The sequence below is a fragment of the Neofelis nebulosa genome, chromosome 14 (genome assembly GCF_028018385.1).
Source record: "Neofelis nebulosa isolate mNeoNeb1 chromosome 14, mNeoNeb1.pri, whole genome shotgun sequence".
Classification (NCBI taxonomy): domain Eukaryota; kingdom Metazoa; phylum Chordata; class Mammalia; order Carnivora; family Felidae; genus Neofelis; species Neofelis nebulosa.
This window is the reverse complement of record NC_080795.1, coordinates 38,489,448-38,512,930: the sequence shown is the minus strand read 5'-3', so window position 1 is coordinate 38,512,930 and position 23,483 is coordinate 38,489,448. Positions and strand designations below refer to the sequence as shown.

At 40.3% G+C, this 23,483-nt stretch overlaps 1 protein-coding gene across 3 annotated transcripts in view; it reads right to left on the bottom strand.

The window, feature by feature from the left end:
* The window catches only part of SLC26A7 (solute carrier family 26 member 7), a 119,476-nt gene that overhangs the window by 83,571 nt on the left and 12,422 nt on the right, over window positions 1-23,483 (bottom strand). For all 3 annotated transcript variants that reach the window (XM_058698525.1, XM_058698522.1, XM_058698524.1), the window contains 2 exons: window positions 8,733-8,843; window positions 6,805-6,977 (listed from right to left, as the gene is read on the bottom strand). In XM_058698525.1, the coding sequence (XP_058554508.1) occupies window positions 6,805-6,977; window positions 8,733-8,843 (284 nt within the window). The remainder of the gene's footprint in view (window positions 1-6,804; window positions 6,978-8,732; window positions 8,844-23,483) is intronic.

The following is a 23,483-nucleotide window of genomic DNA, read 5'->3' as shown; positions in this document are numbered from 1 at the left end:
AAAAGGAAGTAAAAATATCTTTATAAAATACTGGAAAATTAATGAATAATAAAACTCGTTTAAACTTTTTTACAGTTTATTTTTTGAGAGACAGAGAGAGACAAGGGGAGGAGCAGGAAGGGATGGAGAGAGAGAGAGAGAGAGAGAGACAGAGAGAGAGAGAGAGAGACAGAGAGAGAATCCCAAGCAGGCTCCGCACTGTCAGCTAAGAGCCCTATGTGAGGCTCAAACTCACAAACCGTGAGATCAGGACCTGAGCTGAAATCAAGAGTCAGACACTTAACTGACTGAGCCACCCAGATGCCCCTAAAACTCATTTAAATAGTAAAAAAAATAAATAAATAAAACCAACAACTCAGTAAGAACTCAATAAGGTATCAGGATATAGAATTAATAGACCAAAGCACTCCATATGTACACGTACACAGTACCGGAGCTTGCTTATTCACTTTCTTCATCCAAAAATAATTTATGCTTTCCTGATAATGACATGTTCAGTTACGCCTCTTCCCACCAGACTGTATTTTCTATGAAAAGTGACCTCAGCCCATTCTCTCCCTCCTGTAGTCCCTATGTCTAAGGGATATCTGGCTAGGGTAGAGACCCAATAAGTTATTTTGTGGCTGGCACTGATTTTAATCTTTCTAGCAACTATCATGTTCTTTAACACTCCAATTTTGTTCACTTTTCTTTTTGTGAGGTATTCAAGGAAGGAATGCCTTTCCATCCCCAGAGGTGAATTTTAATTAGTCTAAGGCAATCATGGTAATATTACCCCCACCTCATTGGCAATTAATTTAAGAATGGGCATGTGATACTTTTAAGCATGAGAAGTCGGATGGGAACTTTCTAGTGAAAGTTTTCCTTCCTGAAAAAACAATGTACAAGGAGAAACGGCCATTTTTCTGAGTCTTGCTGTGATTATGTGAGGAGATGTGCCTGGCACGATGGCAACATCTTGAATCATGCAGTTATGGGGCATGGGGTCACCCAGGAAGAAAAGTAACCAGCCAAGAATGGCATAGCAGGGAGATAGAAAAAGCACAGGCCATTGATGAACTTACAGGTACTGAATTAACCAACCAGAAATTTTGCTACCACCAGAATTCTTGTTATATGAAACACTAAAATCCATCTTTTAAGACACTTTTGTGTGGATATTATATTTTCTGCAGCTGAAAGCATCTTAACAGATACATTTGTTAAATAAAGAAATGAATGGGAAAATATCAATAGCTTTTATAGACAGAAACAATAACTAGGTAGAGGACATAATGGTAGAGAAGTCCCCAGGCATAACAGTAACAAAGATGATTAAATACTTAAGAATAAATACTCAGGAATAAATGCACAAAACCCGTGAGAGGAAAGACTCCTGAAAGACTAACAAGTCTGACAAAATTAGACTGCGACAAAAAGAAAGGCCCCTGTCCTTGGATAGGATAATTCAATGTCATAAAGATGTCAATTTAACACAATCTTGATAAAAATATCAGCAAGTTTTTTTTTTTAATGGAGCTAGACAAGTTGATGCTAAAGTTCAGAAGAAAGAACAAACTTGCAGAAATAGCCAGAAACATACTAAGACATAAAAACTGCAAAGGTGAACTAGTCCTACCAGATCAAACCAAACTACATGTCTTAATAATTAAAACAGGGTGCTACTGCCTCAAGAATATATATACAGACCAATAGGATAGGACAGGATAGGATAGGATGGAATGGGACAGGACAGGATAGGATGGGATAGGATAGGACAGGACGGGACGGGACGGGACGGGACGGGACGAGATAGGACGGGACAGGATAGGACAGGATAGGATAGGATAGGATAGGATAGGATAGGATAGGATAGAAAAGAGTAGGTCTAAGTAAGTATGGAAATGGTAAAGGTAGCATTACAAACTACAGTAGCAAAGGTGAGCGTCTTAATAAACGTCACTGGCCCAACTGGGCAGCCACTTGGAAAAAGAATGCAATTAGATCCTTATCTCCCACCGCACACAAGAATAAATTCCACACTGACCAGGATAGTAAATGCAAAAGAAAATCAAATAGAAAATAATTTAGGGGCACCTGGGTGGCTCAGTTGGTTAAGTGTCTGACTTAGGCTCAGGTCATGAGTTCTAGCCCCATGACAGGCTCTGTGCTGACAGCTCAGAGCCTGGAGCGAGCCTACCTCGGATTCTGTGTCTCCCTCTCTATCCCTCTCCCACTTGCTCCCTCTCTCTCTCTCTCTCTCTCTCTCTCTCTCAAAAATAAATAAACATTAAAAAAATTTTTAAAAGAACTTAATAAATTAAAATTTTAAGAATATGGTGAATTCTACTATAAACTTAGTGTAAAGGGAAAGCTTTCTTTTTTTTAACAAAGTTTATTTATTTTGAGAGAGAAAGAGAGTGCAAATGTGGAGGGACAAAAAGAGAAGGAAAGAGAGAATCCCAAGCAGGCTCCACGTTGCCAGTCTAGAGTTCAAACCCACAAATCTGTGAGATCATGATCTGAGCCAAAACTAAGAGTCAGACGCTTCACCAACGGAGCCCCTCAGGCGCCCCATGGGAAAGCTTTCTAATATTGACAAAGTCCAGAGACAATTAAAAATATGATTGATAAATCTGACTACATAAATTTTTTTAATTGCCTGGTAAAATCTTGCCAAATTAGATTAAAACACTTGCAGCATATATCACAGTAAAGGGCTAATATCCATATATATAAAGAACTCTTAAAATTTGAGGGAAAAGGGAACAAAACTCTAATACAAAAATTAGAAAAATATATGAACACATAATCCACAAAACTGTTACAAAATATATATGCGAAGATGTTATAATTTGACATCACTCATAATTTAAGAAATGCAACTTACCCTTGAATAACATTTCTCACTTATCTGATTAAAATTTTTAAATCTAGGGGCGTCTGGGTGGCTTAGTTAGTTAAGTGTGGAATTCTTGATTTCTGTTCAGATCTTAATCTCATGCTTCGTGAGATCAAGCCCCCAGTGGGCTCCATGCTGACAGTGCAGGCCGGCTTGGGATTCTCTCTCCCCTTCTCTCTCTGTCTCTCCCCCACTCGTGTGTGTGTGCGTGTGTGTGTGTGTGTGTGTGTGTGTGTGTGTACGTGTGCACATCCTCTCTTTTTCTCAAAATAAATAAATAAAATAAACATTAAAAAATTTTAAGTCTGACAATACATTCTGTTGGTGAGGCAGAGGGTGCTCTCGTGTATTTCTGTCAGACTGCAAATGGCTACAACCCTTTTGGCAGGGAATTTGAAAATATCTAACAAAACTACATTGACCTTTCGAGACAGGAATCCCATGCTAGGAATTCACCTTAGACACTACCAACATTATGAAAATACATATGCACATTCACAGTATCATTGCTTACAACTGCAAAATACTGGAGTCAATTTATATGCCCAAATAGAGGAGGATGTGTTGAATACACAGTGGCACAGCCATACAGTTGAGCACTATGCAGCAATAAAAAGTATGAGGGGCATTTCTAGGAGCTGACATGGAATGATTTCCAGGATATGCTACTGTTAAGTGAAAAAAGTCAAATACAAAAGATTATCTTTCATGTAAGAAAGAAGAGTAGATAAGAAAATATTCATTTTGTAAAAGTATAAACCAGAAGTGACTGAGACAGGTCACCCATAGGAGATGGGTTAAAATAGAGCGGAAATCACAGGGGGAAATGGGGATGAGTTGGGGAGAATGACAGTTCTCCGAATGTACCGTTTTTCATAGTCTCTTCGTGTTATAGTAACTAAAGTCACCAAATGTCAGACTCAATTCTCTTAAAATCACAAAATTATTACCTGGCATGATGCCTGCTATTTCTTGGTTTTCAGATTCGGAACTAATAGTTCATTTTCTAATGCACTAACTTTTCTGAGAATCTACCATGTGCAGAGTGCTATGCTAAGTGCTACGAAGACTGGAAAACAGATGTAGATACTGTAATTAATCTCAAAAACATTGTGTTCCAAATAACATCTAATGTACAAAGCAAACCAAAATATTATGGGTGTACAGAAAGTTGGAGGAAAGGCGAAAAAGAGCAATTCTCAAAATAAAATCTGAAATGTTATGGTATGAAAACCATTTGCTATAAACATACATCTTAATTCTAACTCCCTTATTGTTTCATGCCATAGTTTCTCCTAAAAATAACATCAGACACGTTAAAGTTAAAGAGAAAGACATACTAGCATCATTAAAACAATATTGAGGGATGTAAGTCGAGTAAAGAAATGGAGAAACAGTTGAAAGGGAAACGAAGTTAAATAAATAAAAGCAACAACTTAGGGGGGAACGTTATTGGTGAACTAGCAGAAAAAAAAGGAAAAGCACTAAGTCTCAGAGACCTTACTATCTAATGAAAAAACAAAAACCAAAACACAAAAAACAAAAAAGCAGACCAGTTCATCAATTGAATGGGTTGCCAGACATTGAAGAACCTGTTTCCATGACCTCTTGTAACACAAAATGCAATAAATGTCTACATAGTGTAAGCTCTGGTGGTAGGGTCATCGCTTACTTACAGCTGAGAGCATTTCCAACTGATACACAATCTGTGAACCACATCGGATGTGACGGTTTCAAGCACCTTAACGATATAATTTTATTCACCTAACTAGTTCCATCAGCTGGAATTAAAAATAAGTAAGACAAGGTAAACAAACACCATCGGTGTTTGTAGAAGCTGGACACCTTGGTAGTGCCCTCCTATTCGGTAGGTTTCAAATCCGAAGGAGGAAAGGAAAAATGACCGAAAAGCTGGATCCAGCAGAACCAAACAGATCCTACGGTTCTGGTTGACAATGGACAGATGAGTCTGGAGGTCAAATAAAGTCCAGCCATCTGTTCAAAAATTGGCTAAAACGTGGGTCACATATCCAGGATCAGAGCTAAAGACAAAGGAAAGCAGATGTTTGATGAAGTTATAAGACAAAACATGCAACTCTCTGGACCAGATTTTACATGTAATAAAAGTCCATGAAAACCAAATTATTTTTATTATCTTTAATAATATCCTGTTTTACTCTTGTGATTCTAGGGAGTTTCTTTCCGAGAAATGAAACATTAATTTTTTATGTTGTTTGAATCCTGGCTTTTACTTTTATATTTTATTATCATTTGAATTCTTAATCCAAATATGCTAGATAATAACAAAATACCTGATGATTGTTTTTTAAACTATGGAAAATGGTTAAAATGAGACTAACCAGAAGGCTACTGGGTTTTATTGTTAATTATTTACTCTCTTGGATTTTTAAAAATGGCAATAATATACACCTAAAACTACCTGTTCTGTGCTTAATAGAATAAGAGGAAGTCCAAACCTAGTAAAAACCATAAACTCAAAGAAAGCCATGAATGGAAAATAATGGGACCAGAAGGAGTAGTGGTATTATCTTTGTTGTGCTAATACAGAGATTTTTATTTTATTTTAAATGAACAGAAATCAAGGAAGACCTATACTAAATCTATGGCAACATATCAATTTCTGAATCATCAGTTCACATGGCTCATTATTTCTGAGGTGGACGCAGATGACATGTCCATTAGAAGGCCTCACAGTGGCCCATCAAGGCAGAAGAGGCCACTGAGCCTGCCTGTGCAAGTGTCAGAATACATGGACATCATCCATGTTTAAAATATATAATGAAGGTCACAGGATGCTCAACCAGTTTGTATTTCATGAAAGCACCGCTATGGCCATAAAAGATACCTACTGGCCTTCCAGTCTGGTAGTTTCCTAGGCAAAACTGCTGCTCAGATGATCTATTCACTAAAGACCTAGGAAGAGTGGAGTTACTATTGGTCTTACATCTTCAATTCTCCCACACTTTTTACAGAGCTAGAAGGCAACATAACTCTAACAATGTGTATCCTTCCCTCGAGATCACATCTTTTCTTCTAAACCTCCAATTCCAGGCAATCATCAACTACCCTTTTTTCCCTTCTTGACCTTTATACCTTCTTTGACCTTGTAAATAATGTTACACTGTAACAGTGAGCCTCTGCCAACCCAGAAAACCGCCACCCGGGAAGTTTATGTACATGTAACTCAAGAGAAAGCAGAGGAAAAAGCCAAAATGGCTGTCAGACAAATTCCATGTCTAGTAGTCAGTCCCCGCCCCCACATTCATTTTATACTCACTTCTGAATTACCTAATTCTGACAACTGATTGGAGACAGCAAACTACACAGTCTGATATTTTGAAGGAATAGACAGGCTAGAGCAGGCCTGGCAACCAAATAGATGCCTGAGGTTGAAAGGGGCAATGGCTGGTGCCAGTCTGAGTCGAAAGACTTCACACCAGCCAGTGTGTGGCACCAATGAAACACCACTTGTTACCGCTATAGGCGGTAACATCATAAAATCTGAAAATCGGGAAGGACCCTAGAAATCTAGTCATGTCTCTTCCCACTGCAGGAACTTCTATTTGCAGTGATGATCCAGTCACTGTATGAACACAAGGATTGCCTCACTGCCTTATAAGGAAGCCTATTCCACTTTGTAAAACATTCTTCAGAAATCTTGTTTTTGAAAAGTCAACAATTACTTCCCTGTAACTTCGATTTCTTGATTCTGATTCATTTATTCAACTAGCACTTACAGAGTAACTACCCTTATAGTAGACAGTATTCCCATAAAGATAAAACACATCTGGGCTTCATCCATCTCGAGAGACAAAGACATGAACACTAATAAAAATAAACCACCAACTGCCTGTCCTTCCACTGTCTCCCTTTCTTCATTGCCAAGTCGCAGCACCACTTACCTGAATCACACCTCCCAAGAAGGAAACGGCTGCAGCAACACCAATCCTTTGCATCTCAAAGTCAGATAAACCCACTATGCTTGTGTTACTCTGCGTGGTGAGGTTCTGGCTGCTCAGAGGGACAAGCCGTTCCACTGCATTGGCTGATATTAAGGATGTCAAGGCGAAGGTGCCTAAAAGGGAGTGATGGTGGGGGTGGGGGAATCTTCTGTTAGTAACGGACTCGATAACAATGGTTGGATTCCACCATTAAAGCTGAATCCATCTGCTGGGCGTAAAACCAGATAGGTTTATCGGAAACACTCTTCTCAGCACCCCGACTCATCCACCCTTCTCTCCACAGAACAAACAAACTTCCCTACATAAACACATTTTCCTTCAACACACAGCCACACCAATCTCCTTGCTCTTCCCTCCCAGGCCTTATAATTTCCCACCTCTCTGAGCATGGAGAATGTCCTCAGGGCAGGGATTAAGATCATGGCCTGGACTTGAATGTCAGTCCTCTATTTATCAATAATGTGACTTAAAGCACCTTACTCTGAGTCTGCATTACCTCATCCATAAAGCCTATCCATAATATCTACCTTTCAGGGCTTGGGGGAAATATAAGTGAGATGATAAATATGAAAACCTCAGTAGGCTCAGTAGCTAACTACGAGCTCATTCACTTCAATTTTAAACCAGTACAACTCATTTCACACTTCTGACTTCTAAAACTGAAAGATAATAAACTTATCTCGTGTCATGCCACTGAGCTCATGGTAATTTGTTACATCAGAAATAGGAAACCAACACAATCAATAACACAAACTGACCACTGAAGAAATAGACACATACTTAGAGGCTGAGATCTTAAGGGTACAAAATACATAGAACTCTATGGATATTTATGGTTAAAAGTAGATTTATTATTTTTAATTTAATATTTAGGACTAAGGTATCGGGGCGCCTGGGTGGCTCAGTCAGTTAAGCGGCCGACTTCGGCTCAGGTCATGATCTCGTGGTCCGTGAGTTCAAGCCCCACGTCAGGCTCTGTGCTGACAGCTCAGAGCCTGGAGCCTGTTTCAGATTCTGTGTCTCCCTCTCTCTGACCCTCCCCTGTTCATGCTCTGTCTCTCCCGGTCTCAAAAATAAATAAAACGTTAAAAAAAAATTAAAAAAAAAAAAAAGACTAAGGTATCATTTTTGTAATAATAATAACTTATTAAATCTTTTCTAGAAAGTACTAAGTTAGACACTGTACATCAACTATCTCATCCAACTCTCACTACAGCCATATGATTTTTTTTTATTTCACTATCCGGAAAGCAGAAAATAGGCCTTTAAAGTGCTGTCCAAGGTCATGCAGATAGCAAACAACAAATGAGACATACACTCAGGACCATCTAACTTTAAAACCCAGGTTTTTAACCAGCTGGCTCTATTATGACTATTTGTGATATTTCATCTTTTATTTAGTAATGCAGAGATAGGCAAGGTAACAGATATACTAATTAAAGGGCATTATAGAATCTAACTGAGAAGAAACCTAAAAGATCCTTCAGTCCAAATATCGATTACATAAAAAAATATTTTTCAAAATTTGAGTAACTAAATTCTATACAGTATTTTCTTTCCCTCAAAGTGTATAATTTCTCTCAATTCACTGTAAATTCAAAATATATGGCCTTCTCTTATGACCTTTTTACAACCTAAAAATGCAAAGAATCTTTAAAATAAGCTTGATTACATAATAATATAGTAATATATTACAGTATGGGTCGAGTATCTGAGGCACAAAGAGATAAATGTCTTGTCCTAATATTTGCTGAGGTCATCAGAAGTAAAGTTAGAATTGCTTTGAAATGTAATCAGTAACTAATGAGCACTTCTGGGTCGCTTTCATTAGTAACATGAGAAGCATAAACATAGACAGAAATTATTACCTGTGGCAACATGACGTCCCATTCCAAATACGGCGTAAATGATGGCAGGAAACAGAGACCCATATAAACCGAACACGGGGTGCACAGATGAGAGAATAGCAAAGGCCAACCCTGTCAAGCAGACCCAGGTAGTTAGGATCACCTTATAACCCCAAGATACAGTCCACTACAAAGCAGAAGGGATATCGGTTTATTTAATGACAAAAGGGATTATGATTTAATTATTCTACTTGCTCAACGAGAGACTACATTACGATCCTCAATTACAGACCACTCCCTTATTTACTTTAAATTTCAATTCCAGGGGCGCCTGGGTGGCGCAGTCGGTTAAGCGTCCGACTTCAGCCAGGTCACGATCTCGCGGTCCGTGAGTTCGAGCCCCGCGTCAGGCTCTGGGCTGATGGCTCGGAGCCTGGAGCCTGTTTCCGATTCTGTGTCTCCCTCTCTCTCTGCCCCTCCCCCATTCATGCTCTGTCTCTCTCTGTCCCAAAAATAATAAATAAAAAAAAAACGTTGAAAAAATTAAAAAAATAAATAAATAAATAAATAAATTTCAATTCCAAAAGCTCTTATTTTTGGACCACTACTTTTCCCCTTGATTACAGAGATGTCTATAAGGAAACGTTGGTTCAGAGAGTCTTCCTGGTAAAAGTGATAACATCACAAGCAAAATATCTCCACACACACTTTGAGGACCATTTCTATACTTTTGGTATTATTTTATTGGCACAATAGCATCTGCAGCATAGGTAAGACTGGTAGTATTACCAATGACAGATGAAAAGGTCAGGAAGGCTGGGACAAGAAGGACACGCACTCAAGGGGGCCTGGCTGGCGGCTTCCTGGCCGGCCTCACCTTGTGTATCACAGGGGCAGGGCAGTGTGTGAGTCCGTGCTTTTCCCATCCTGGACTCCAGCCCATTTCAGATATAGTTTCTTAGAGTGAAAAACAACTTTTTACTTAAATAGTAAGGAGTAACTCATAGCTGTTCATTTTTATTCCTCATAGACACTACTGTCTATGTAGTGTGTATGTTACATACACATAGAAAACTTTCTCAGACATGTCTAAATGACCACAAGTGGTTTAAACGTGACCGAAATATATGTGAGTGTGAGCTCATTAGATTGATCTTGCTTGTGGCTGGTCCTTGGCATTAAATGGCTAGTTAAGCGAGGTTCTGACATTTCCATTCAAGTCTACACAACTTGCTGATAGGCATTTGATTAAGCATAATGCACTCTATAAATAAGGTAGAAAGAGACTTGAGGACGGGAGTGGTGTTAGAATACAGATTACCCAAATATGAGGTAAATTCATTATTCACACTATGGAGCCCAACAATATGGTTCCAAGATCATACTTTTTACTGTTTAACTTTTACTCTTTTAAAATTAGGCTTAATTTCTTTTTAAATATGTAAACTCTAGTTACACATCAGATATTTTTTCAAACCCTACAAGACATCTTACCTTCAATTAAAATACATAAAAGGCTACCAATGACCAGTCCCTGATTTATTTTTAAAAACTCATCTGGATTGCTATTTACATACAATGTCTTCTTAAATGTCTGATGAAAATAAATAAAAAGTGATTATAGAAGGGTCAGTGGCAGAGGCTGTTCTAGAATTTCAGGCATACAGGATGAGAGGCAGCACGCTGGTTATTGGGAAGGATGGTGTTAAGTCTTCCCCCGCCCCACCAACAAGCCCCTCCTGGCATTTATAGCTTATGCAACTTTGTAAAAAGCGTACATTGCATCAGCCATGCAGAAAGCTAGAAAATAACTTTTTTCATTCATTTTCAGAATGAGTTACCTGAAAAAAAATTACCAATCAAGAGACAGAATGCTGAGTGTTTCCAGGTAAGAAATAACATGACCCACATTTCAGAAGATCCCCCAGATCTACTAAATCAATGATGGGGGCATAGGGAAATTGCATGCAGCATCTTTAACAAAAGCATCTTGGATGAAATCATATGCATGCTAAATTTTGATAAATGTGGTAAATCTCAGCAAGATAGGAGTTGGCCTATTTGACCACATTTTTATCCTACCTGCAGCAGCAAATGTAGAGACCAAGCTAGAAGCAGTGGGATCCTGCCTCTTGCCTCGTGAATAGCTACCTCTTTATCTGTTTGTTTTATTGTTTTATATCTTTCTGTCTTTCTTGTCCTCCCTCCCTCCCTCTCTTTTCCTCTCCCTCTCTCTCCTTCTGTCTGTCTCTATCTCCATCCCCCAAATCTATATATAGCAAAATCAGTTCAAAAACAGAATTTCTCTGGATCTTATATTCTTACCAAATTAAAATGGGCACCATCGTGTAAAACATGTTTAACTCAAATCTTTAAGAGATCTCTAAACCCATATGTGCAAAACAATCACTTCAGTAGATTCTACAAAAACAAGCTCAAAGACCAGAGATCCTGTAGACACTTCCTTCATTTCATCGGATACTGACATTGAGCTTTCCCTTTAAGCAACAGTGTCTTTCACCCTCAGCCAGAATCTGCTTCTCTGCTAAGACGGCAGTGAACAATGGCCCAAATAAAAGAGGAATGGACGAATGTAGATAAATAGTGCTTTAAAACTTCAAATACTCCTTCCACAAATAAGAACCATAAAACCCAAGCCATCCTCCCACACATACCTCCAAAAGCACAGGGGGCTGGATAAAATTTCCTTATTCTGATTCATTTATTGTTCTGGATCACAACATAAGCCACATACATATTTTCATACACAACACACTAACCCAGCTAAATATGTTAAATACTACGAAAAAGGTGAAAGTATTAACTGGCTTGAGTCACTTACAAATTAGCCACATTATCTACACTCTTCTCCATGTTTCTAAAACAGGGTATTCGATAAATTAAGAGCAGAATTACAGCCCTCTAACTCTCCAATTTCGGGAGGAAAAACTTCAAATGCCAATAAATATTTGTATTACCCAATCTAGTTGAGATTGGAGGAGAAGCAAGACAACAAAAAGAAGGATCAAGAAATAAAAACAAAGTAAGTATTAGGCCACAGGGTGCCCAAAAGGGGATATGGAGGAAACAGAGAGCAAAGGGGAAAGGGAGAGAGAGAGGGAGAGGGAGAGGGGGAGAGGGAGAGGGGGAGGGGGAGAGAGAGAGAGACAGAGAGACATTGGAGGAGGGAGCCGAAACCTTAAGGTCTTTAGAGGGCCGATTATTTTTAAAGATCAAAAATCATATATTGGTCACTGTCTGAAGGCTTTGAAAGGTGCAGTTTTTAAGAAAACATGTTTTGTAGGTGTAGTGATGACTATTACAGTACAGGAATAGGATAGACTCCATATTCCCACATCAATATCATCAGTAGTTTCAGGACTTGCAAACACTACCAAAATTTCAAGGGCCCCTGAGCACAAAGTCAAACATTGCCGACCAGTCCCTTGCCCCTCCAACCCAGGCAGGCTGCAGTGCCGTGCGAATGGCTTCCCTAAACACAGTGCCTGACCCCGAGGGAGACGAAGAACCAAAGCAGATAGGTAACTCAGTCTCTACCTCTGCTCCTACGACAACTTCTCTGCTGAGATGCCTAGAAAGCCACTCGGTCACTACCGGTGAGAAAGAGAACTGTTTATCACAGAACTGTTTTATACTTTAAGATACAGATTTTGTTTTCTGTTTCAGCCCAGTCTTATCTGCATTTACGTGATAGCAATTATTCAGAAAATCAAAGAAACCTGACACTGCAGAAGATCGTGTCTAGTAAGTAAATAACGTGTTGGAAGTTGGGGATTGGGTATTGGGGTTACACGTGGAGAGCCACTGCTGGAGACTATGTTTTGTTGGCTCAGTGACCTCACCTGTTTATTCTAAGGTCAGGCAGCTAGGACTCAGAATCACTGGTTTTACTCCCCTTAGAACTGGGGTTTTTAAAACTTTTTTTAGAAAAGTTTTTTTTAATTTTTTTTTAATCTTTATTTATTTTTGAGAGAGAGACAGTGTGAGCAGGGGAGAAGAGAGAGAGGGAGACACAGAATCCGAAGCAGGCTGTCAGCACAGAGCCCGACACAGGGCTCGAGCTCACCAACTATGAGATCATGACCTGAGCCGAAGTCGGTCGCTCAACCGACTGAGCCACCCTGGTGCCCCTGAATTGAGTTTTTATATGAAGTAATACAATTTAATTGCCTCATTAATCTCTCCAATTTCCAGTATATCAGAAAGAAAATATTTACAAAAATATCAAGAGTGAACCCAGGCTGATGGGCTCATGCAAAGACTCCAGAGGCTCCTCCCAGGCTTCATCTAACTGAAGCCTCTGCAGGATCACTCAGCACTAAATGCAAACGAGATAAAGGTGCCCCCTGCTGGATGATCGACCCACCTTATCTGTGACCTGTGTCTGAGGAACTGCTCCCCAGAAAAGCATAGAAAGATTTCCTTATCTTCTGCAAAAATGGAAGCTTTTAGTTTGTTCAGTCTCGAAAATATGCATGTCTCAAAATCATGTCAAAGCACTGTATTCAATTTGTTTCAAGTTGCCAAGGAGAAATCAAACATTACTTTTCAGTTCTCCGTGCTGGGCCCACAGACGAATTACTGCATTTAGGTGTGGTTGAGGGAGGAACTCTAGAATTTGAGATATTTATTTTAAAAGCAAAGCTGAGCTTCTTATCCTAATAAGTCACATCACTTAATAAATTATAGCATTACCCAAGTAACACCCCTCGGTAAAGATACTTCATAGGAGCAAAAGCCAATAACAAAAGCTTAATTATTTCTTATAAATGCCTAGGGGTTGGGAGTGGAAGATGTCATGAATATGGAGCATCAGAAGTATTTTTGTGTTCATTTCAGAACTTATTCTGAGCCCAGAATGGCTAAAGATAGAAGCACTTAAAGTTCTCATTCCAAGGAGTAAGGACTAAGTGTCAATAGTTCCGTGAGAGTCAGAGAAAGTGTTCAGAATTTAGAGAAAGTACTAACAATAAGGCTCAAAGAAAGGAAATGAAAGATTCAATCCTGTGCCGCAGTCCTTAATCACTGACTTAAGGTTCTTATGAGGAGCCTTTTTAATGAAAATGAAAGGGCAGCTTATAGAATAAAGGAAATGGAAAGTAAGATGAACCCAAAGTACTTTTACAGGTTAACAGTTAAAAAGGAGAAATCACTGCCTAATGATATAAGGTGGCTTGCAGTTCTGTTCTCCCTGTCTTCCTCCCTCCCTTCCTTCTCCCAAACTTCTCCTTTCCTCTTTCTCTATTTTTAAAATGATCTCCTATTTTCTAAGGTGGTAAAAATATCTGGAATCAAAACATTGGAGCAGTGGGAAGATAAGAATATTGAGTCACTACAAATGGCCTATTAGCTACACGTTGTATTTCCTCTTCAAATGATGAATCATTTGCCCCAGGAGTAAAAGCAGAATTGGTACATTTACAAATCTAATAATGAAAACTAATTTAAAATATGTGGACACACACACACACACACACACACACACACACACGCAAAGTCAGGACTCCCACACAGTGTGGAATGTTTCTGGATGGGTTACTGGCCAGCTGAACAAAGGGAATTTCGTATGTCACACACACCACCAACATTTAGGCCCTCAAGAGAAGCAAAGCCTAGACATGCCCTCACTCCATCCATGGATTCTAGCAGGGAAAACCTCTGGGTCCTTCAAAATCTAAGTTGATTACTTTCCGTGACTCCTACATACTGCTGAGAATATGTGCTTCTCAATTTTAGATAGGGCACATAACCTTCATTCATAGAGCAAACGAATGGACACGGGCCCCAAGCTGACCAAAGCCACCAACCACCACAGCTTCAAGCCAGTTGAATTCCCCAGTCAGATTTATAAATCTAATAATGTCCCCAGTCAGATTTCACTGATAAGGAGGGGCCTATGGAACACTGCAAAGCCTCCATATTTTTGTTCCTCCTCTACTCCCATAGGATGAAATTCCTGTCTACAACATGGGGATAATGTTACCACCTGCACTCTGGTTGAACAGGTCATTGGCTTCCGTGGTACAACATTTGCTGTTTTTAGCCACCCATCTCCATTTTCCCTTCTGTTGGTAGCAGGACACCAATTTCCTTCGGGAAGTCCCTCCTTCCACCCAAAGAACATGGGCTGAGAAAAGGGGAGTTGCCTCCTACCCCAGGCTCTAGGTGGGGACACATGGCTCAGCCTGGCCAATTGGAGATTTGCATTCCTTCCCCAAAGCATCTAGTGTAGAGAAGGACATGGGATACCTTCATGCTTAATGAAAATCCATTTCACTTTTATTAGAATTGTTAATGAATACATAACTACCTAAGAATATATACCTAATTCTTTGTATTAAAATAACTTATGTAGTAACTATGCAAGGAAATGACCTGTATAGTCATCAATATAGAGACAATTAGATGAATTTTAGTATAACAGTACTATGGAATATTACACAGCTCTTAAAAAGAATGGATTAGATCCATATCCACTAATCTGGAGACATGTTGATTATATACTGTTAGATAGGACAAACAAGTTGTAGGCTTATATTTTTTATGTAATACTTTATGCAAAAATCCCAGGAGATTCCACATCTTTTTACACATTTTTGAAACTTTTTTCACCCTGTATGTTGTTCATAAACCTATCCAACTTACACACTTTTGATAGAGACTTCTAAAAGCAACCTGAACGTTATCCTGAATGTTATAGAAGTCATTAGATTCTTTTTCTAATGGAAGCAAGGTGACGAGGTTTGATTTTTACATTTTTTTAATGTACGTTTATTTTTGAGAGAGAGACAGAGTGCAAGCAGGTGAGGGACAGAGAGACAGAGACACAGAATCTGAAGCAGGCTCCAGGGTCTGAGCTGTCAGCACACAGCCCGACATGGGGCTCAAACCCGAGAACCGTGAAATCATGACCTGAGCAGAAGTCTTACACTTGACTGACTGAGCCACCCAGGCGCTTCTTCAGCAAATTAGTCCAGCAGTTATGTGGAAAACACACAAGATGGGTGGAAGGAACAGTTAGAAAACTACTGCCGATATCCAAGTAGTAGCAGTAGGCAAAGAAAATGTGGTTCCACCACATATAAATAGCCATTACACACACAGTTGACAAAACAAATCAGTTCCCTGGCCTATGGCGTTAGCACAGAACACTTTCTTCCCAGAACATGTCACAGGGTCAAAGGCGACTGACCGGATATGAGTGGACATGACAGGAACCTCATAAAAGACAGCGAACATCCTGCTTTAGGCCCAAAGAGAGTGGACAGGTAAACGTGAGAAGCCTGAAGGCCTGGTCAACGCCAAAATTGGAAAAGCAAAGGAATTGCCAGATGCATGGGAAGAGATTTAGGAAAAAAGGCATAAAGAAGTCAAGGCCAAAGTCTGTGGCAATTCCACAGAAACAGTACACATGACAAAGAACAAAAATGTCCTTTGAATTGGATAACAGAAGGGCCAGTGGTGACCTTAGACTGAGCAGGTCCTGGGGGAAAGAGGGTGTAGGAACCAAGCGTGCGCGGGTTAAGGAATGGACGTGAGTGCAGGGAGAAGGGGCAGGAAACACGAACCAAACCCTGAAAATCCTTATTAATGAAGAGAAGAGAAGAAGGCTTGGTGCCAGATGGAGACATGGGGGTCAAAGAAAGTGGAGTTCGTTTATTTTCTTGTTAGTTTTAAGATAGGACACATATGAGCACTTGGGCAGTCAGGTTTTATGAGCCCTAGATCTTACACATTTTGACAGGCTTCCTAGAAAAAATACTTAGAAAGTGAATTGAATTAAATTAAATTAACAAAGTGAATTAAAAAAAACTGAGAAGTAGCATAAAATTAGTTACAAAGGTGCATATTTATTCACACTGAGAAATCATGCTAAATTATAAAAATCTGACAAACTCCACGATCAAATACCCACAAAAACTAATACACCATTTTTATTAACTTCCTGATATAACTCTACACTTCTTTTTCCCTTTATAATTGCAGGCTGTATATGCTCTGAACACTTCTTCACCTGAAAATAGTTTTTGTAACATTTTCTATAGAGACAACGGAAAGATAAATTTGGCTCTCCTCTTGCACATCACACATTTCTCATATATCATGTCAAGTGCTCTTGGCCTCGCCCGTCTCTCGTAGCCCTGCAGGAGCTGTCTGACTTCATGCAGTGCAATCTGACAGCTTCTCTTTTTCTTACCCTAGCATTTCTCTGTCGACACCTGCTCTGGGATTCTGTGAATGCCCAGACTCTCGCGTGTCAGCTCAGAGGCGTACCCAAGGGGTGCGTCTCTGACCAATGACAAAGTAAACTAGTGAATACACGTCTCCTTGTTTCTCCCCACTGAAAGATGGCCTGGAGGTTCAGTTGATACCTTCTTGGGGCCATGGCCCCCATGAGACAGCCATGTGCCTGCCACCTTGGAGGTAACCAGCCCCCTACCAGGCATCCTCAGAGTCCTTCATTCCGGCCCTCCAGGCTTGCATTCCCTAATTATAAAGTTGCACAGAAGCCCTCTGACTCAGGTTCCAATTTCTGGGGAAGCAGACTAAAATATCAGTGTGTATTTAAGTTTGTTTTTTTATTACTGGTAGATTAGAAATTTTTATTTTAGCTTCATGACTAGTTACTAATATTATGTGTAATTCAAACTAAAGACTCTTTTGAGGTTCTTGAAAGCTGTAAGATTTCAGGGCATTTCAAGTTTTCTCGTGCAGAAACTTAAATATTATTTGAGAATTGCCAACACTAATTAACCAGTTTCTTGAAAATGCCCTTGTTACACTGCTGTCGGATGAGTTTTACTTGCTCTCTGTCAGTGCCAGCCATTTGTGGCAACTTCCTTTTAGCCGGATCCCAAAAATATCTGCAGCCACTCCAATGCCACCAGACATAAGAGGCATGACCCAAGGGAAGCTGAGTAGGGAAGAGGCAGTATTCTTCAACGTTTTTTTTGTTTTTTTTTTTTTATTTATTTTTGGGACAGAGAGAGACAGAGCATGAACGGGGGAGGGGCAGAGAGAGAGGGAGACACAGAATCGGAAACAGGCTCCAGGCTCCGAGCCATCAGCCCAGAGCCTGACGCGGGGCTCGAACTCACGGACCGCGAGATCATGACCTGGCTGAAGTCGGACGCTTAACCGACTGCGCCACCCAGGCGCCCCAAGAGAAGAGGCAGTATTCTTAATCAACTTCTGGTAAAATATCTCGCTTTGGAATTTTTACAAAAATACATCACCATATGAAGACAACTGACCTTGGAAGAGGCACAAGCAAATAGAGATGCAGTATTGAACAGGGTGGATATTAAGCATGTAAATACAAGTATAATGTGCTTTGTATGTGAAATTACCAAGGGTAATGGGAGCATGATTAGCCTTCACTGGAGAGGGGCGTCTGGGGGATAATGCCCTTGAGTGAGGAAGCCGGCTTTTAAGAAAGGCCAACAGTTTGGGGTCCCTCGGTGGCTCAGTCGGTTAAGCATCTGACTCTTGATCTCAGCTCCGGTCATGATCTCAGGGTCAAGAGGATCGAGCCCCGGGTCAGCCTCTGCGCTGACAGTGTGGAGCCTGTTTGGGATTCTCTCTCTGCCCCTCCCCCACGCTCTCTCTCAATAAATAAACAGTAAAAATAAATAAATAAATAAATAAATAAAATAAAATAAAATAAAATAAAACCGTAAAAAAAGAAAAAGGCAAACAGGCTGAGAGAGTACCTTGCAATCATTTTGAAAGGGTGGATTTTATTCCCTACGGAAGCAGAGTTCCTAAGGATGCCCTGTAAAGGCTGGCCGCAAAGCTATCTATCACTGGAAGTACCAGCCAGGGAGGAGGAGACACACAGCTGGACTAAAGGAAGGGAAGGGAGAGGAGAGATGATAAAGAAAGGGCCTGATTTCATGTGGCGATCAGGGATCCCAGGAACCAGAGGCAAGTGTGCAAGTATAAACTCAAATATACATGACACATGTCATTTCTTTGTTTCTTCTTACTGTATTTACTTTGGAGTGTGAGACCCACAAATTAGGAAGAGAAGGAGACTGAAACAGTAGATCCCTGGTTTCTTGGTCTTGAAGCAGGTCAATCTGAAGGACTTTCTCCAGGTCACTTCCATCTTTTAATATTTTAAAACATTTTTTTTAATGTTTATTTATTTATTTTTGAGAGAGAGAGCAAGAGACAGAGCAGGAGCAGGGGAGGGGCAGAGAGAGGGGGAGACACAGAATCCGAAACAGGCTCCAGGCTGTCAGCACAGAGCCTGACGTGGGGCTCGAACTCACAAACCGTGAGATTATGACCTCAGCCGAAGCCGGATGCTCAACCGACTGAGCCACCCGGGCGCCCCCATCTTTTAATATTTTTAATACAAGAGTTGTTACCTAACTGTATTCAAAATTGTAATTTTCAGAGTAAAAAAAAAAAAAGTAGTCCCTTAGCTTTAGTGACATAATTATGTAAGTAAACATCAGACCATGCACGTAAGATTGCAACACTTTTCAGGTTGTGATGGCCTCAGTCGCTTCAAAAATGGATTAGGTGCAGCCACCCTGCTCTGAGAGGGTTAATTCACTACTTAAAGATCATCCAGCTACTTCCGGAAAGGATTCATTAGCTCACCAGTTTCAAGTGGCTAAGTGTGTTAAGAGCAAACAGTAGGGCCCACGTGAAAATGAGGAAATGCTGAGCAGAGGAAAGGCACCCGTCGCTAATCTCCGACTCCAGACAAAACTGAGGAGCCCTTGTCTGTGCAGACCAGCGCCGACAGCCGCGGTCCGGGCTGGCACTCCCTGCTCACATACTGCAGCCTCAGAGACGCAGGCGGCTTGGCCACATAAATCGTACCAAAGCAATAATGATGATCCTTCTGTCTGCTGTCTGCACAGTGCCGTCTTCCAGCAATACCCCCAGTTTATACACAACAAGCGAAAGCAGAGTGATCATGAACCCATAGGATACAAATACTCATTGAAATGTTCTTTTACCCAGTTTTGGACAAACATGCTGGCTCACAGGCATTGAGACCCAAAGAGAATGATACAATGAGCCTAAAATGACAACTCAGCTATTTGGCATCTCTTCCCATTCCCTTTTGGATTTGTCTGTTTTCACTTCTATTTCTGTCTTTTAACCAGGTAGGCGGGGGGAGGAGAGATAAGTGGGAGAGAGAGAGAATCTTAGCACACCCATGCACAGAGTACCTGCAGATGTTAAATGATATCTGTCTAGCAAATGACACCAGTAACATCTAGAACTAAGATTTGAAGCACCCTCTTGGCAAATTTGGGAGGGCACCTTTAACATTTTGTAAGATGCCTAGAATTCCTCTAGCTTAATTGTTCTGGGAGATTTCAGGCAAAACTGGTATCTTCCATCTTCTTACCTTCCTTTTACCCTCAAGTAGCAGAGCTAAAATGAGATGTAGAAAAGCATCTGCCTACAATGAGACACCTACTATGTGCCAGCCACTTGAGCTACATCAATGAACAACCCAGATAAAAAACCCCACCTTTCTGGAGTTTACATTCTCATGGGAAATAGAAAGTAGCAATTATAGCATTGAAATAACAGCATTTATTGAACACCTCTTTTGTGCTAGATTCTGTCCTGAGCACTTGATTTTCTCTCATTTGACCCCCAAAGTAAGTCTATCTACTAGGTGTTATTATTCCTATTCTACACCTAGGAAGACTTCACCTTACAGCAGTGAAAGAAGTTGCCCAAGTGATGTAGTTGAAATTCAAAACTGAGGTCTTTCTGACAGTTACTCTATAAGTACTTGTAACCTTTTACTGTGTACCCAAATCCACCATCAATTCCATTAGACATGTAAAGGGTCATGAGATATGAATTAGAAGGCCCTTGCCTGAAACAATTGAACAATTATATGTGCAGTTTATACAATGATCAGTGTGGTCAAAGTTCAGAGAAGATAGAAAAATACGGGAGCCAAAATCACAAAAAGTTTTACTGGAAGGCAAGAATTAATTGAAGTAGGAGTTGAGGATAGGTAGCATTTTTTTTGTTCCGCAAGTTGCCCGCATTCCTGAAGAGTTGCAAAGCACTTTGTTGTGGTATACCTGAGTTTATTACTAAAAATATTTTCCAGGGCTCTCATAAAGTTTCACATTTTTGGTTTATTCTTCATGTCCTGGGAACTCTATGTTTCATACATACATTTTATCACATCAACCACACTTAGAACTCTTACCCACTGGCTCCCAGAGCACCATGATGCTAAGGGACCACATCTTCTCATTCCCCTTGGCTAGCTTCTCAGCCACTTAAATGTCAGATTCCCCAAAGTTGCTTCCATTCTGGTTCCTCTTTTTGTTTTACAAACTAATGAATTATCCCCATCCAATCCCATTGACTATAACCACCTCATATATACGAAACTGATTTTTTTTTTACCCACTTTCTACAACGGCTAAAACATTTTTGTACGCCTTGTGATTTTCTTGATGAGATACATCATGACCCCTCACAATGACATGGAGAAGAGCCAATTGTTTCAAATATATACACGCTAGTGATATCTCTCCTAAACCCCAGACCCAAATGGACATCAACCAGAGATTCTACAGGCATTCACATAACAAATCCAAGATGGAAATTGTTTATTTTGGTCCCTCCCACCACCAATCCCTCCATAAGGACAGAACAACACGCATTAAACACAAAACAAAATCACATACTGGCATTCCTTATTTATTTATGCCCTATTTCAGAAAAGGGCATCACCTTCATTAGTCTTCCAATTCAAGAATCTAGAAATTATCAACAATGTTCTCTTTTTCACCCTCCCATCACAGAGCACGGAGCAAACTGCACCTACTCCACTTAACACTGGCAACTCTGTCCCTTCTCTCTATTTTCCCGCCACAACTTCTGCCTTGGTCTGTTCAGACCACAGTGCTTCCTTTCCTGAATAGAATTTCTCCTAACGAGTCTTTCCTAACTAGTTTCTTGCCTTGTCAAGCATGTAACATAAGCTGTTGCCAGAGTGATTATTCAAGAACACAAACCTCTGTCACACCCTGGCATACCTCAAGATCCACCAAGGCCCTCCATCACCTTGGAAAATAAGCCCACTTTGTCCATGTTATTCAAGCTTTTTGTGATCTGGGCCCTGCTACCCTCTCCAGCTACAACTCCCACCAAATTAAATTACTGATGAGTATTTAAACAAACTGTGTTCTTTTATTCTTATCATTGCATGTTTTTCCTTTATCCATAGCACCCTTCATCTATAAATTACCTGAGAAACTCTCATCTAGCCTTCAAGATCCAGTTAAAGTGTAATTTCTTCTTGAAACTTTCCCTAACTACAAACCTCAATCCCACTGCAGTGAGAGTTGATCACGTTATCAATGCTGTTACCACACTTGTATATTCTTTATTTGTACTACTACCAAAATTAGTATAAGTGCTTTTGTGTCTAGGTTTGAATTAGATTGTGAGATCTATTGTTAAGGAACATAATAAGAAATATTTCCATTTATAAGGAAACTATTATGTGTTGAGCAAAATACTGGGATCTTTTTCACTGGGGATCTGATAAAGACCAAAAGGGTCCTTGAAATGAAATGATACATTTACCCAGAGAAACAAAGGGTATGAGGAGAGAAACAAAGAATCAAAGACAAAGAAAGACACTGGTTATCAGAGGGATGAAGGCATAAACAAGGTCAAGTAGTCAAGAAGACTGTAAACAGGTCAGGAAATGAGGTTATTGAACAGTTCACTGCAGAGGCCAGTACCAACCCAAGGGTACTGAAGCCCAGTTTTTTAGCAGGTACTGACCACACTGGGCAGAGTATGACTGGGAGATTTAAGACTTCTCACAGGTCCTGATGTTCCTTCCCCTTCAACACTCTAGCTGAGTAAATCTGAACAGGAATTGCCCCTTGGCATCTTTCAGTGTTGTTTTCTTTTGTCTTTGTTTTTTTTTTTTTTTTTTTTTTTGAGGACCAAGTTTCCATAACACCCCTCTAGACAACACACGAGGCCAGGAAGCAGCAGAGACAAGAACTTTCTTCCCACTTTACATTAAATGCTGGCTCATGCTTCTTCCCTTACTTGTCTTTGCCAGCCAAGTGCCTTTTCTCACTGCCTCCCATGGGCTCAAGTGCACCCACCAAAATTTGAAGCCTGCTCATATACTGGGTAGAAAATTAGAGGGGAGCATGGGTGGCTCAGTCAGTTGAGCGTCCGACTTTATCTCAGGTCATGATCTCCTCATTTAGGAGTTCAAGCCCTGCGCCAGGCTCTGTACTGACAGCTCAGAGTCTGGAGCCTGCTTCAGTGTCTGTGTGTCCTCTCTCTCTGTCCCTCGTCCACTCATGCACTCTCTCTTTCTCTCTCTCTCTCTCTCTCAAAAATAAATAAACATTAAAAATTTTTTTTGAAAAAAGAAAATTAGAAAAGACTCTGAGATCTCTCCATTCTGCTGGCTTCCTAGACTGTAACTCAGACCCTTTCTACCCAGAATCTTGGACCCAGGTTCTAATCCTGAGTTGCTCCTGTATTTATCTTAGCTCTGACACTTTATTTCCCAGGTTGACCTTTTATGTCTTGCTCCCACTGGTTGACATCCAGGTACTAAACTTTACACCTACCAGGATGAATTTGTATGTCTTAACTAAGCTTCTTGAGCCTGACCTCAATCCTACCTTCTCAAATGTCCTGAGTCTATCCAACCTCTCCCAGGTTACAGATACAACCTCAGTTCAAAGGGCAGAGCAGAAGTTCCCA